The following is a 13789-nucleotide window of genomic DNA, read 5'->3' as shown; positions in this document are numbered from 1 at the left end:
TCTTATCAAGCCTGATCAAGTATGTGGAGGGGTTGAATGGTCAACCAGGGTTGAAGACCTTAAAGAACTCAGTGGCCCTAAGGATAAAGCCTCACAAGTCATTAGAAGTGGAATTATATTTATCTGAGTACTGATCCTTAATCCTTGATTCCATAACTGTTGTTGACAAATCACATGCAACATCACTGCCATATTTTAAATGTGTCTTCATAGAGGAGATTTGTTAATGTGGTTTATTACATTTGGAGATGCATTTGATGTGGGAGGCAGGTTATTTGTGCCCCAGTTCTTAAAGCTTTACTAAAGTCACATTTTAGGTCATGGCACTTCCTTGCTAACGCACAGGTGAGACAACAACGCAGGGGTTATCTGTCTGTCAACGCATTTCTGTCCTCTCAGTTTCGCTAGTTCTGTGGTTCAGGTTTGAGGCGTTGGGGAGGGAGGTAGGGGGGTGTGAAAGCCGGTGGACTTACGTGTTTGTGACTGACATGAACTGAAACGATAACCCACTGTGTGAGCAAGCCAAAGAAGCAGCCTTTTACTTTCACACTTGTCAAACTACACATAATACTGGGTAAAGTAGGATCTTGTGGTAAAAGAGTGGGCTTTTAACACCATGTCATTTTCCACCAAACACAATCCTGTAAAAGACCCTTACTGTAAACCACTGTTAAATCCTGCTTGTGTGTGCCATTCCTGTCACTAATAGACAAAAGTTGGTAGAATTTACAGTGTCAAACTGCAACATTTGATTAAATGATTTGACACCTTTGCAAACGTATGTTTTTCTTTTTACTTCACACCATCAACCATAATAAATACAATCATTGAACTTTCCTTACTATATAAAAATATTAAAAATCTGGTGCAGTGAATCATGGTATCACTCATCTAACAAGAATAAATTACAGTTCAAAGAAATAGTTGTTTCACCGATGGATGGCTAATCAATGCATTCATCAATGCATCCAAAAATCGAGTCCAAATTGACCTGCTTTGATCCATGTGGAGCAGGATCTAGCAGGTCCTGTCTTAGTCCCATTTAAAAACAAATGAGCTGTGGACTTTATCCATCCAGACTGCCGATCAATCAGACACACATCTGGTCTGTTAGACAGAACTCCCAGTCCATTCTCTCAGTGAATGTGCACAATGTAATGGGAACAAATGCAGATGGTGTCCACCTAGAGGAGCATCTTACAGTTTATATAATCCAAAGATGGTGGCGTCCTGATCATAGTCCACCAGGTTAGTATCCTCTACCCACACACCGAGCTGGTCTCCCTTATTCAGACTCACCACCTCGGCCTGCGAGGCTGTGCACATCCCCGGCCTGGTCACCAGGTTGCAGTAGGCTTTCATCAAGATTTTTTCTTCTGTCTTTCCGTTCTCCCATACTTTCACAAAGTGGGCCAGCGCACTCTTGGGTCCATAATTGGAGAAGGTGACACGGGAAAACACAAAGTAGTCTCCAGACTGCTTCAATATCAGTCTGTTCTTGTCAAAGTTGTTCTGGACGTTATTCTTCTTAGAGTGTGCAGTGTCCCACAGCAGATACTGGGCTGTTGGAAATAATGAATATAGACTTTTGATAAGAACTGAGAGTCAAGATTACCCTGACATGAATTATAAGATGTATGGTGATTAGAAGGGTCTCTTACATGTTGAGGTGTCACTGGCTTTTAGGGCATTCATGCGTGCCATGGTGCCATAATAGGAGATTTTCCCAGAAAGAGACTCCACTGACAGAAGGAAAATGAAATGCATCAGATATTTCCTATAACATCAAGCTAAGGATAAAGAAAAACATGCAAAATAGGTCAGAATGTGACATACCTTTTCCTTGACCTGCGGAATCCTTAGAAGGAGAAATGGAAAGAGTAAGCATTACCATCAACAGCTTAGAAGCCGGGACGTTTTTTGGTTTAGATCCCAAAAATATTTGAGATCTGCACTCACCTTTGTTGCTCTATTGTACTCATTCAATATCTGTCTGCAGCCTGGCTGTGGCCGGATGTTCTGCTCACAGTCCTTTATGAGTTTCTGCAGGTTCTGCTCATCCTGGTACATGAGCTTGATTGTGTCCTGCCACTGATTCCAAAAGAACACATTTATGTCAACTGTTTTGCTGTGACACATATGGCACTAACTTCAGTTTAGACTGCTTGTGAATAAGGACGTACTTTTAAGGAAGTTCAGACTTTTCTAAGAAACTCTCTCAACTAGTGTCAAATAAACAGGTGAAATGTGTTCTTTTTACTGAGGCACTCGGAAGCAGATGGTTATAATATTGATTCCGCTCTAAACTTTCTTCTCTGAAGCTGAGAATTTTTCGAATTAAAGACACGTCTACTGTTTCAACAGATTCATAAAAATACGCAATATTTCACAATACTTCTAGAAATGTGTTTGATTTCCTAGTGTTTTATCTTAAGACTCAGGCAACTCAGGAACTCTTTGAAAAACATTGCACATTGCATTTGCACTACACAATTAAAGGAAATCTTTCTTCATATGATGCATATGCTGTACCATAAAAGCAAGTACAAAAACAAGTATTTGTTCATTTTGCTCTTAACATTATACCGTTAATATTTACATTATATATGATAATAATTTTCACAGTTATTACACAATTCCAATAAGTTATTGTTGCTGCACAAAAACGACAATTAAACTGCTATAAAACATCACTCCATATCAAAGATGGTATTATCGTGCTCTATTATAGAGAATACAAATTGACATCAGTTGGGAAGATCCAAGTTCTTACCTTGTTTCCAGAATGGTATAGGTAGACAAATCCACCAAAGGACAGGATCAAGTGCAGCACAACTACCCCTATCACAAACCTGAAAACTGGCTTGCTGGGCCCTGATTTCAGGCTCAGGACTGGGGCCAGGACTGGGACCGGGGCTGAGGCTGTCTGATGTCTACCTAGCCGCGGGGGGACTGGGGGTGGAGGTAGGGAGGTCTGGTAGGTGTTGATCATGGTGGAGACAGATGGAGGTACCAAGAGTTAAGACCTAGCACGCTTGGCATCCCATGTACTTGTGAATAACTACTCGCATCAGCGAACCTGTACAACTTCCGGAAAGCTGTTGAATATGTAAGAGAGACACTGTGGGTGTGTACGTGTGTGTGGTGATGGGGCAAATTAGGTAAAAATGTTAGCAGTATAGATTATTTTGGTATATCTTTTGAAGAACAGAGAATGATAGATTTCCTGCAAGGGTGTGAAATGTTCACAGTTTACTAGTTTGAGCTGCAGAAATGCAGAAATACTGTGGCATCCATCTGTCTTAAATCATCTTTCACCTTTTAAGATGAATGAGCATCAAATAAACCACACATGGTACAATTCACATTTCACAGGAAACTGAACAAGAAGCTTAAAATAAACACTGACATTTCTCCTTTAAAAAGTAGACACTAAAACACAGATCTGCTTTGAGAAAGTAACCTCTGAACTCAATTGAAACGGCAATAAATAAATAAGAAACTATGCACCTTCTGGAAAACCACCAGTTACATTTCAAATGCCTACATTTGCAAAGTGGCATTTCGAGAATGTGAATTATTTCACAACAGGGACTTGGACTGCTGCAACTTGTGATGTGTTACCCTCATCTCTCTCTGGCAGGTTGGTGTTTTCATTGATGACATGTATTCAATTTAGAGTTCACTGAGGCATTCTTCTCCCCCTTTCCCATGGCAGAATTAACCACCCCCCTGCCCCACATTATGTGAGACACACAAAATATGGTTTGCATGATTCTGTGATGTGGTAAAAAACCAGCCACAGCAGCCAGCATACATGAAAATGGAGCCACCATATGATACCTACGGCATCAATATAAGAGTTCTTTGGAAGATATGCAATACAAATCTTCACACAAAATCAAGTGACTCAGTACTGTAAATGTGACCTGCGTCATACAGACAGCACTAAAGACCAGCCAGTAGCTGAATTAATCTGCTTGAGTGTTTTTACACCAGTTATCCTGGTAATACTTATGCCATTTATGCTAATGCTGAATATATAATTTCATAATAATGACAAAGTTGTCTGCATGGCTCAACAGCATATATTAGATCTAGTTAGAAAACCATTTTGGGAGAAAAACAGACAAATGTCAAAAATGAAGTGACAAATAATTTGAAGTATATATTTGTGTTACTTTTGACTCTTTTTGTTAGATTTGTACACCATCTCTTTGCAAGGCAGATGCAATGGGGTTAGGAAGACTGTAGGAGTGTTCTGGGTCACTGACTGCTAGTGTCATGGCAGTATACTCAAATTGGATCAATATAAAGAAGATTAGTATAGATCCCTTCATGAGATAGAAAAGGAATATGTTAACACATATTCACACAGTATACTTTCTCAGCAACAAAAAGAAGAATTGTGATGTGAATCAGAGAACAGGAAAGACAAAGGGAAGTTCAAGATTTTCAGCAAATGGGAAGTTGTCATTTTCCATAATTCAATTTAGGCAGGTTCCATAAAAGCTGAACACTTTGAATTTTAATTGGATTCCAAAAATGTATATTAGTACTGGCAGAAGAAATGGCACAAGGTTTTGTTTTTGCTGTCAGCCTGTTACCAAGAAACCAATCCCTTATGATATAAAACTCTTCTACTGTGATAAGCATAGTACATCAACAAGCAACATTTCTGTCACCATTTTTTTTTTACATGCGGTCTGACAACATTGCTAAACAGATTTACAATTCTAAAGGCAATACATAGGTAGCAAACTATAGAAGCAGATTTGATTGGCTGATCAGTTTCATGGCTCATGGCTTCCTCTAGTGGTAAAACTGTGAATCTAGTGGAAAAGGGTAAGAGCCTGGCTTATCAATGACAATATGAAAACAGGAACAACAATTGCAAAGGTTTGCACATGAGATGTATTGTATATTAGCCCAATATAAAACATGGATGCAACATTTGTACATGACTCCAACCTAAGTCTAAGCCAGTATTTAATACAATTACACCCAGAAAGCCACTTACACTGGCCAGCAAAGACACATGTCAAGATAAAAAAGAGCAGAAACAAGATGGCACTAACAGAACCCTCAGTCGGTTACAATGCTGTATCAAAAGGCTACCAGCTGGGGTGGACTGGTGTCTGACATTAAAGGGTCTACACTGGCATATTGTCTTCAACAAAACAAAAAATGGCACATTAGGACCCTGGGATGGCTGGTTGAGAAGGGCTGACAGAAGGCCCTTAGGGGGTAGTCCAGCACCCATCTAGTCTCAATCTGCAAATGAGCCTCACAATACTCTGTGCCACTTCAGGTAGCGCTTCCCCAAGGGCAGGAGAAGCTCTTAGGGGTTGTAGTGGACCACCAAGGACAGGGTGCAGTGCTCTCTCCTAAGGGGGGACAGGGGCTTCCTGGGGCTCCTGAGGCTGTGGGAACGCGGGGAGCCTTGTGACGGATGCTTGTGGGTCAGGGATGAGCGTGAGAAAGGGGTCAGGGGGGTGGGATGCTCCTCCTTGCTGCTCTGTTGGGTGTTGAAGCCGCTGACAGGCTTGGGCTCTCCGCTGCATCTTATAAATGCCAAGAAGCATCTGTAGAACTGACAGAGACATCAAAGTCACTAAAAGAAAACCTCAATTAAAATATTTGACTGAAAAGAAAGAAAATGCACTGATGAGGGTATTATCTCCTCAGACAGTGATTCTAGATCAGGGGTTGGACTGCTTAGACCCTCCCGGCAAGTCAGAAGGAGCGTTCCAGGACCCTGGCCTGTGATTAAGTGTGTTAGCAAGTGAGTATCAAGGAAGAGAGGCTGAAGAGGACTGTGAGAGGACAAGGAGTCATTACTCTGAGGATGTCCTCAATGTCACAGGAGTTCCCGATGCTATTGTGGTCTCCCTGTGCAGTGTCAGTCCCTTCCCCCCTTGGATACACATTATTATTATCTAGTCACTTTGCCCATGCACAGAAACCAGGTTACCTAAAAATCCAGAACAGACATTCTAAGATGTCCATTGTTGCAGGAAAGATGGCGTAGACAGCCCAAGAGGCTCCTTGTCATGCTTGTCTGTGACTTTTTTGGCAATTTATCAAATAATAGGTCTACCTGTATTCCAAGGTAAAAACAAACAAACATATACAGTAGGTCTAAAATAACTTACACATAACTTACTGTAAGTCGCTCTGGATAAGAGCGTCTACTAAATGACTAAATGTAAATGTAAATAACAGTGCTATTGTGAAGAAAGTAACGTGGACTGAATTCTAGTTGAGCACTTCTAGCCTGAAACATTTGAACTCTGGGCCTAGATGTGTCTGTGAGATTGACCCTCTAGCGCCCCCTGTCACCTGGTTGTTGAGGAGCACGTAGATAATGGGGTTGATGACGGTACTGGTCTTGGCCAGGATGGCAGGAACCACGCTGGCCACAGGGGTGACCAGGCCCGACCTGCCGAATGTAGCCAGCAGGGCCATGATGCCGTAGGGCATCCAGCACAGCAGGTAGCCAGACACCATGGACAGAACCATCAGCAGGATGTGCTGCTCGCGTCGCTGGGCCGACAGCAGGTTGATCCTCGTTACCTAGACAGACAAGGGGATGAGATGGGACAGGGTGAGGAGAGTGATAGATCCTTACTGAAGCCTAGTTGAACCATAGACCAACCCAACCACTTGCTGACCTGTGTGTTGAAACCTTGCTTTGCTTTCTCTTAAATAAATCCCATGTTTAGAATGCTACAGGTAAGGATTTAGCAGAAGCAAATAAACACCACCTAATCCGTAATCCCATTAAGAGTCTGTTGCTCCAGTCAAGACATTGTATGTCTGGTGATACTGTCATTTGTATTAATTTAGCGTCTGCTTATCAAGCCTGTGATTAAGCCACTGATTATTAGCTGAACTCAAAATAAATAATGAATACGCCAAAACTGTGACAAGCTCTGCTATGGTAGCTGAGACATAAATAGAAGTGGACAGATGGGACTGAGACGATATGTCCAGATGCTTCCTCTGACCCAGTGCCTCCTCCCCTGTCACTTAACCATGTGGTCCACATGTGGGCTGCTCAGCATCAGTGTTCAGAGTGGCCCACATCCGTCACACTGCCAGTGTCTACAAACCATTCCTGCCGGATTCCCACTTCCTCATTGTTGATTTCACACCTTGTGAGTAACCGAATCGCCCGATCTCCACCCAAACGTCCATCCAGGAGCTATGGTTGGTGAGTGTCCAAGCTCAGAGAAACTAGCCAATCAGGGATCCTTAAGGGGCTTCCTTCCCAGTCCATGTCTCTGCCCTGATGTCATATCCTTACAAAGTCAACCTTTTCCATGCTCAATTGGCATTTCCAGTGTTACAGGTGGTGCAACGCCTTTTCTAACCTGGTACATACGGGTGGATTTGTCATCCATGTAATAGCTATTCAACAGCAACTCCCTCATCATAGAAGGTTGATACTAACTGGAATCACTGATGTTTGTACCCGGTATTCTGGTCCAGTAAAGGCCACCAAGCAGGCTCCACAGAACAATGTCTCTCACAACATTCCCTGGAACTGAATCAGATGAATCCTATCAGTAACTACCACCATGCAGCTTGATAGGGCAAATTACAGATGATGATGCTAAGCCAACATAAAAAAATACCCCTTGAAGTGAAACACTGCTTGGAAAGATTTTTAAAAGCTCTTGATTTTGATTCACATTTCAAATTAACATTTCACTGGCTTTGGCCATTTCTGCATGTCTTCCCCTCTCTCTCTCCCATACATTTCCTACCTGGCTTTTTTCAAGGCCATTTCTATCATCATGGATTTTAGAAGAGGTAGACTACGCATTAGGGCTCAGCAGCAATGCGCAACCACTGCGCAATGACGGTTCCATGTTCAATTATGGCATCATTCGGCTGCCAGCAGTGTGGGTCCAAAAACCTGACTAGAATGACAGACGGGAACCCAGGAAGAATAGAAATTCAGACATGTTCCATGCTGATTCACATCATTTACAGTCATCTTTCTGAAGAGCTCAGAACAGCAGGTTTTGTCTCCAAGAAAAGCCTGAGAGAGAATTGGGGGAGATGGACAAGACATGAGGGAGTAGGGTAGGAGGGGGGTTGAAAAAAGACTGGAGGAGGGTCACTGGAGCGATAATCAGGTAATCAGGTCTGCAGAGCCGCTAGCCAGGGCTGAGCAGGGTTACCGCTTGGCAAAAAATGAGCAGCTTACATAACGGCTGTCACCAATAGTAACGGCTTGCGTCCGTTGTCTAAAAATATACTCTGGCGTATTCACGTCACGGTGGCAAAGATGTGAACCAAGCGGCCTGGACACCAATTGGAAGACCTTAATTACATATTTCTTGTGTGAGCGCCAGGTTTATGTAACCCCCTCGGAGAGTGACTCACTGAACCTTAGAGGGGTTTGTGACCCCTGCCCAGACTTCCCTAAGAAGCCGCCTCCCTTACATGAAGGATTAATCAATAGCGGAGGGGTAAATATAGACATACGGCTTCAATGGATGGCTCTAACTGAAATAGGGAATGAAAACTCGGCAACAACTGTTAATTGGACCCTGACCACAATCTCTCACTTTCTATCTGCTACCGGTGGCCATTTTAGGGAAACTGAGCCCTCTCATGGGGAGGGGGTTGGCGTAGGGGGTGGATCTTTGAAGACAACATGAACATGATTTGTACTATGCTTCCTGTTAGTGTCACACAATTTCGTGCTGTGATGTGTATCTCAATATAGACCGCCTTTTAGAAGATCTGCCATGTTCAAGGCTCTGAGTGATCTACAGAAGTCTATGGTTTGAGTTTGGCCAAATCATGTTATGCACAAATAGCAACTCTTCGTAAATATTCCATTCAAACCTGTTTGGAATCCTACTGTGAGTGAATCATAAACCGCTTAAAAGGACAATACAAATCTTTTATTCACCAATATTTTACCACTCTTTAGCCCGGTAGATGAACAATAGCTCAAATCTGTGTTTTTGTGGAAAGTCATGGGAAGTGATGCTTTATACTGAAGCATACACATTTCATCACTGGTTTTAACTCTCTTCAGATTACGGTTTCTGCTAAATGGACTGTGTTATTCAACATGAGGCTTCCATGAGCCACAGCACTAACACCTATACCTCTGTATCAGTCTTGTCTGAACAAGGTGGGGCTAGGGTGTTGACGGGCCAGGCCGGACAGGTGACTCACCCCCCGGATGGCCACCAGGATGCGGCTGTAGGAGTAGACCATGAGCAGGAGTGGCAACAGGAGGCAGAAGATGAAGAGGCACACTACGTAGGAGACACTGGCTGGCGAGCGCTGGTGCCACTCTACCGAGCAGGACGTACCGGCGCCCTCCAGGCCATAGCTGCTCCAGCCCAGGAATGGCGGCACCGTCCACAGCAGGGAGTAGAGCCAGGAACCGGCCACACACAGCCAGGCCTTGCGGAAGTCGGACAGATCGGCCTTGGTGCAGCGCAGCACGGTGGCGTAGCGCTCGTACGACAACATGGCCAGCGACACCAGGGACACGATGCCTTGGAGAATGGATGGATAGAAAGAGAGAAATGGGATGAGGTTGGGGGTGGGGGAGTTGGGGGGTTGCGAGAGCTAGTGGAAAACTAAGAATCGCTTAGAAAAGGTAAACAACACACGATATATTGTGCTTATGAACAAACATGAACCTAGCCAATATATGCAGTCGAGATATGTAGTCTTTGCAATGTGAATGGGGGTTAAAGTGCCAATCAAGTACCGTATATTAATATTTCTATACATCTGGAATCCAAATCATTTACTGACATATTTTAAGGTTAGAGAGCACCCCCCAAAGGACGCCATCAAACCCAATTTAGAGATTCAACCATGACTGAGCCTCCATGTCCCTACAGGCAAAAGATGGCACTGGATAATGATTGATGGGAATCAATCTGGATTAGACTTGGTGTGCTCCCAAAAGCTTATTTTAATGTGATTGTGGGTGTACTGGGTCTGTGCTGTGTGTATGGGGAGGAGGGAGGTCACAACAGCAACAGCTCCCACAGGAGCTCAGAAGAAATATTGAGAGTATATGCCAGGACATCCTCAGTGATGCAATTAGTGGGGCTTGGAGAGCACTGGCTGATAGAGAGACAGAGCGCAGGACTGTTAGACACAGAGAAACGCTTACAGTGAATAATTGCAAGACGCCACTGCATATTAATGTTGGATTGTTTGTGTGTGTGAGTGTATGTGTGTGTGTGTGTGTGTGTGTGTGTGTGTGTGTGTGTGTGTGTGTGTGTGTGTGTGTGTGTGTGTGTGTGTGTGTGTGTGTGGATAAAGAGTTGTACTATGTGTCTATACTTTGCCTATCTCAACAAGGAAAAATGAAAAAGTATAGAAATAGTAAAGCAAAGTATGACTCCTCATCTGACTGACAGTGTGCTGTCACCAGATGTTGACCATCCTGCCAGTGAAACATGCGTAGGAAAAGGTTTCCCATGTGTTTCCCTTAATTTAAGTGATTGCTTCAACAGTACCTTATGAAGAGCGTGTGTGTGCGCCATCATTTTAAAAGGATGCTGGAATTCGGTATAAATGAATGACAGCCATTCCCTTATGCCATTGACAACACAAGATGGCACTAATTGTTTAGGACTCCAGGGTCCCCCTTCACCTCAAGCCAACCCTTCAGCCCTGTGTGTGTAGCCTATGTGGGGGTCGGTCTGTGTGTGTGTGTGTGTGTGTCTCTTTGGGAAGGATTCAAAGACTAAATGCCCATTGGGTCTCAGCTTATTTGTATAATTCCTATTGGGCTAATTAGGCTACTGTTAAAATATTGCAATATCCAAATGTCAGAGCACAAGAATATCCTGTACAACCTTGCACAACCACCAAGCTAATATGTTTCCACGGCTTCTAATTCATTATTGGTTGAAAAATGTATCGTTTTCGTAATTAACGGATCCCGTGACAAATCGGATCCACATTTTTGTGAAAATAGTATTCTCAATGCCTCAATGAAATATCTCAATGCAATCGATCTTGTAGGTCTACCTAAATGTCTTAATAGTGTTCTTGACAGGCTGATGCGCCGGGGTACATGCGTCAGCCGAATGGGTGAATTAAAGGCTGCAGGAAATTTTGCTTTGACAAGATTTACGCTACTAATGGATTCCACGTGTAGAGATATTTGTTATGAAGTATTGTTTAAGAAATAGAAACGTGTAAAAAAAAAAACATTATACGCCTGGGTTGAATAACCCAAATGTTTACTTTTGCCATGATCTGATGCTTCTGCCGAAAATGAATAGGCTTGGTAGGATAACAGAACTTTTCATAACTTTACACTTACAGTTAGTAGATTTGTCATTAACCTACTTTCAAAAAACTTAAAATATCGTTTTATTTTGTCTGCTTTTTTCAAGTTTTCACTTACCGAAAAGCGAATTGGCGAAGCCATACCATTTGCAGCCGTAGGGTCCAATAAGCCATCTCCCTCTTAGACTTGCAGCGAAACTAAACGGGGTGCCGAAAATGCAGACGAGAATGTCGCTAAAGTTGATGTTCAACAAGATTAGGTTTATAGGCGTCCATAGCGACCGAAACTTTGCAAAGATGATCATAACTAGAAAATTGTTAACTATTCCAAAGACTAAAATGAGACCAAGGCATATTGCCACCACCGTGTGGCCAGTCCTACTTAAACCAGAGGTGTCCTGGGGCACCAAGGTGTCCTGTACGCTGGCATTCTTGCTTAGGTTGGAAAGGAAGTTGTCAATGGTGCTGAAATTCAAACCTAGTATATGGACAACCATATCGGCCTCAGCGCACGCAGAGAGGACTGGGAATATGAGGAGCAGACGCGCTTATAGTCTATCAAACTCGTGCACAGCACAGTTTCGTCAACGGTTGCGCGTTAAGGCATGCTAGTTTTCATGAAGGCCTATTCCTCCCTAAAATAATATAATTAGTGATTTCGCATGGCTCTGGCAGTTATGTATGTAGTGTAACGCGAACGTTTCTGATAAACCTGTCATCTTTACAGGTCACAAGCAGCTCCAGTAGGCTATTCACTGGGTTCCGATGACTCGATTATTCTGTAATCACACGCGTTATAGGGTTAAGTGAGCTATCAAGCATTAAACCTAGCCTACTTTTATGTATGTAGGTGTAGAGTCTTCTGCACTTTGTCTAATCTACAAATTGTTCTCATTTATGAAACAAATTCATTTTGCGGAATAGAATGGCACCCAGGAAAGAGACAGACAGACCAAGGGATAGTGAAGTGCAAGGGAGAGTGAACAAACGGAAAAGTAAAGGGCAAATACAAGTGTTTTGTGGAAGGGGAACAGAATGAAGGGAGCATTGCAGGAGTTCAAGGAGTTTTTTTTTAATGGTTAACAATCCATTAAAATGTTTTTTAATTTGTTTAATTATTGTTCAATACATCAATCTACACCCATGAGTCTGTGTCCCAAATTACCAAACAAGTTGCTTAAAATTTGTTTTTTGCCAACTCCACTAAAATAGTGAGCCATGCATTACTAAAACATTATGAAGACTTATTTTTTTACACTTAAATAATGTGGATACCTTGAGGAATTCAGAAATGTCTCATTTATTGGGTTATGTTTGGAACTTGATGACAAACTTAAACTCAGAAGATAGAATTACAAAAAATGTCCCAATATACCTGAATTCACCCTACAAGTCGCATTTGGTAGCTCAGCATATTATCACCGATGCTAAAGACAGTTTATTTAGCCTTTTCTTGAATCAAATCAAATGTCCCCAAGCACATGTAAACAATTTGATTTCCTACAGGTTTGTTTCCCTAATTCCTGGCTAGGGTATGGATTTATTATTGGTAACCCAAATTGGCACATTGTCATACAGTAAACTTTCATGGTACTTATTATGTTTTGACAAATTAGAGAGCGTGTAAAATTGTGTCACCAATTGAAAGCGTTACACCATTCAGCATTTCTTTTATTCACCATAAACCCCATACTTACAGCAAGTTTAGCTACCATACAGAGATCTGGTCACACAAAATATACTGTGGCAGCTTTCTACGAGTAAACTTCTCTCATATGGTATTTCAACATCACAAGAAACGACACTAAAGTCCAACAATATCCTACTTTGGCTTTTCTCTCATTCATCTTAAGACCTGATTGAGTGGCTTGTCCACCACATTTTCATGGAACAAATGTACGTGGTCCATCATGGTTCCTTATTCAGTTCCACTGGGGTGTTGAGTGTAGGTAACCAAGCAACACTGAACCTGCTCAATATTTTACAAATAAATCTCTGTGTGTCTTTGGGCTTCAGGTTTCCTGCTTGTCTAAATGAAGATTCTGTGAATGACTCTTCTTCATGTGCAGGAGTAGTACAGTTGCTTTTGATTGTCACCTTAGGTTAGTAGGTCTTGTCTTAGGCTAGTATAGGTTTTGTTTTAGGTTAGTAGATCTATAAGGTTAGTATAGGTCATAATGTGTATTATTTTATATTGCATACTTTTTTGTATATTAGGATGTTTATTACCATTAGTTAATTTTATTTGGATCAATTTTATTTGAGCTAATCATAGATGTAATGTTCTTAGTACTTATATGTTTTGTTATGCTAGGTTGCTTGTGTTGTCTTGTCCCAAGAATTTCAGGGCCCAGTCTGACCGTGTGTTGTTCTGTGCACCTAACAATAAAACTTGAAACGCCGGATTTGAATTATTTGAGTTCTTGATGAGATTAAGGTTTTCGGTCAAGTCCACAGAAAGTCAAATAATTCATTAACCTCTCTCATCCCATTT

At 42.1% G+C, this 13789-nt stretch overlaps 2 protein-coding genes across 2 annotated transcripts; both read right to left on the bottom strand.

Moving 5' to 3' along the window:
* Positions 1 to 805: 805 nt before the first annotated feature.
* Positions 806 to 2992, bottom strand: cd40lg (CD40 ligand). The gene is made up of 5 exons (XM_084684465.1): positions 2774 to 2992; positions 1960 to 2091; positions 1837 to 1858; positions 1662 to 1742; positions 806 to 1562 (listed from the first exon to the last, which is right to left on the bottom strand). Exons 1-5 carry the CDS (start codon positions 2990 to 2992, stop codon positions 1198 to 1200), a joined length of 819 nt encoding a protein of 272 aa, XP_084540591.1. The 3' UTR covers positions 806 to 1197.
* A 2349-nt stretch (positions 2993 to 5341) lies between these two features.
* tmtops3a (teleost multiple tissue opsin 3a) lies at positions 5342 to 11792 on the bottom strand. Its single transcript, XM_084699062.1, has 4 exons — positions 11414 to 11792; positions 9205 to 9533; positions 6343 to 6576; positions 5342 to 5593 (listed from the first exon to the last, which is right to left on the bottom strand). The coding sequence occupies exons 1-4, from the start codon at positions 11790 to 11792 to the stop codon at positions 5342 to 5344; spliced, it is 1194 nt and encodes a 397-aa protein (XP_084555188.1).
* Positions 11793 to 13789: the final 1997 nt, after the last annotated feature.

The sequence above is a fragment of the Hypomesus nipponensis genome, chromosome 1, assembly GCF_054491055.1.
Source record: "Hypomesus nipponensis isolate SF chromosome 1, ASM5449105v1, whole genome shotgun sequence".
NCBI lineage: Eukaryota > Metazoa > Chordata > Actinopteri > Osmeriformes > Osmeridae > Hypomesus > Hypomesus nipponensis.
Note: the sequence above shows the minus strand (reverse complement) of the source record. Positions and strands in the feature narration are given on the sequence as shown.

Coding starts and splice junctions, on each gene's coding strand:
- cd40lg (XM_084684465.1), bottom strand. CDS start 2,992: ATGATCAACACCTACCAGACCTCCCTACCTCCACCCCCAGTCCCCCCG. Junction 2,092..2,773: donor TATACCATTCTGGAAACAAG/GTAAGAACTTGG, acceptor TTTTGGAATCAG/TGGCAGGACACAATCAAGCT. Junction 1,743..1,836: donor TTCCGCAGGTCAAGGAAAAG/GTATGTCACATT, acceptor TCCTTCTGTCAG/TGGAGTCTCTTTCTGGGAAA.
- tmtops3a (XM_084699062.1), bottom strand. CDS start 11,792: ATGGTTGTCCATATACTAGGTTTGAATTTCAGCACCATTGACAACTTC. Junction 9,534..11,413: donor CTTCGCCAATTCGCTTTTCG/GTAAGTGAAAAC, acceptor CCATTCTCCAAG/GCATCGTGTCCCTGGTGTCG. Junction 6,577..9,204: donor TCCTGGTGGCCATCCGGGGG/GTGAGTCACCTG, acceptor TTGTCTGTCTAG/GTAACGAGGATCAACCTGCT.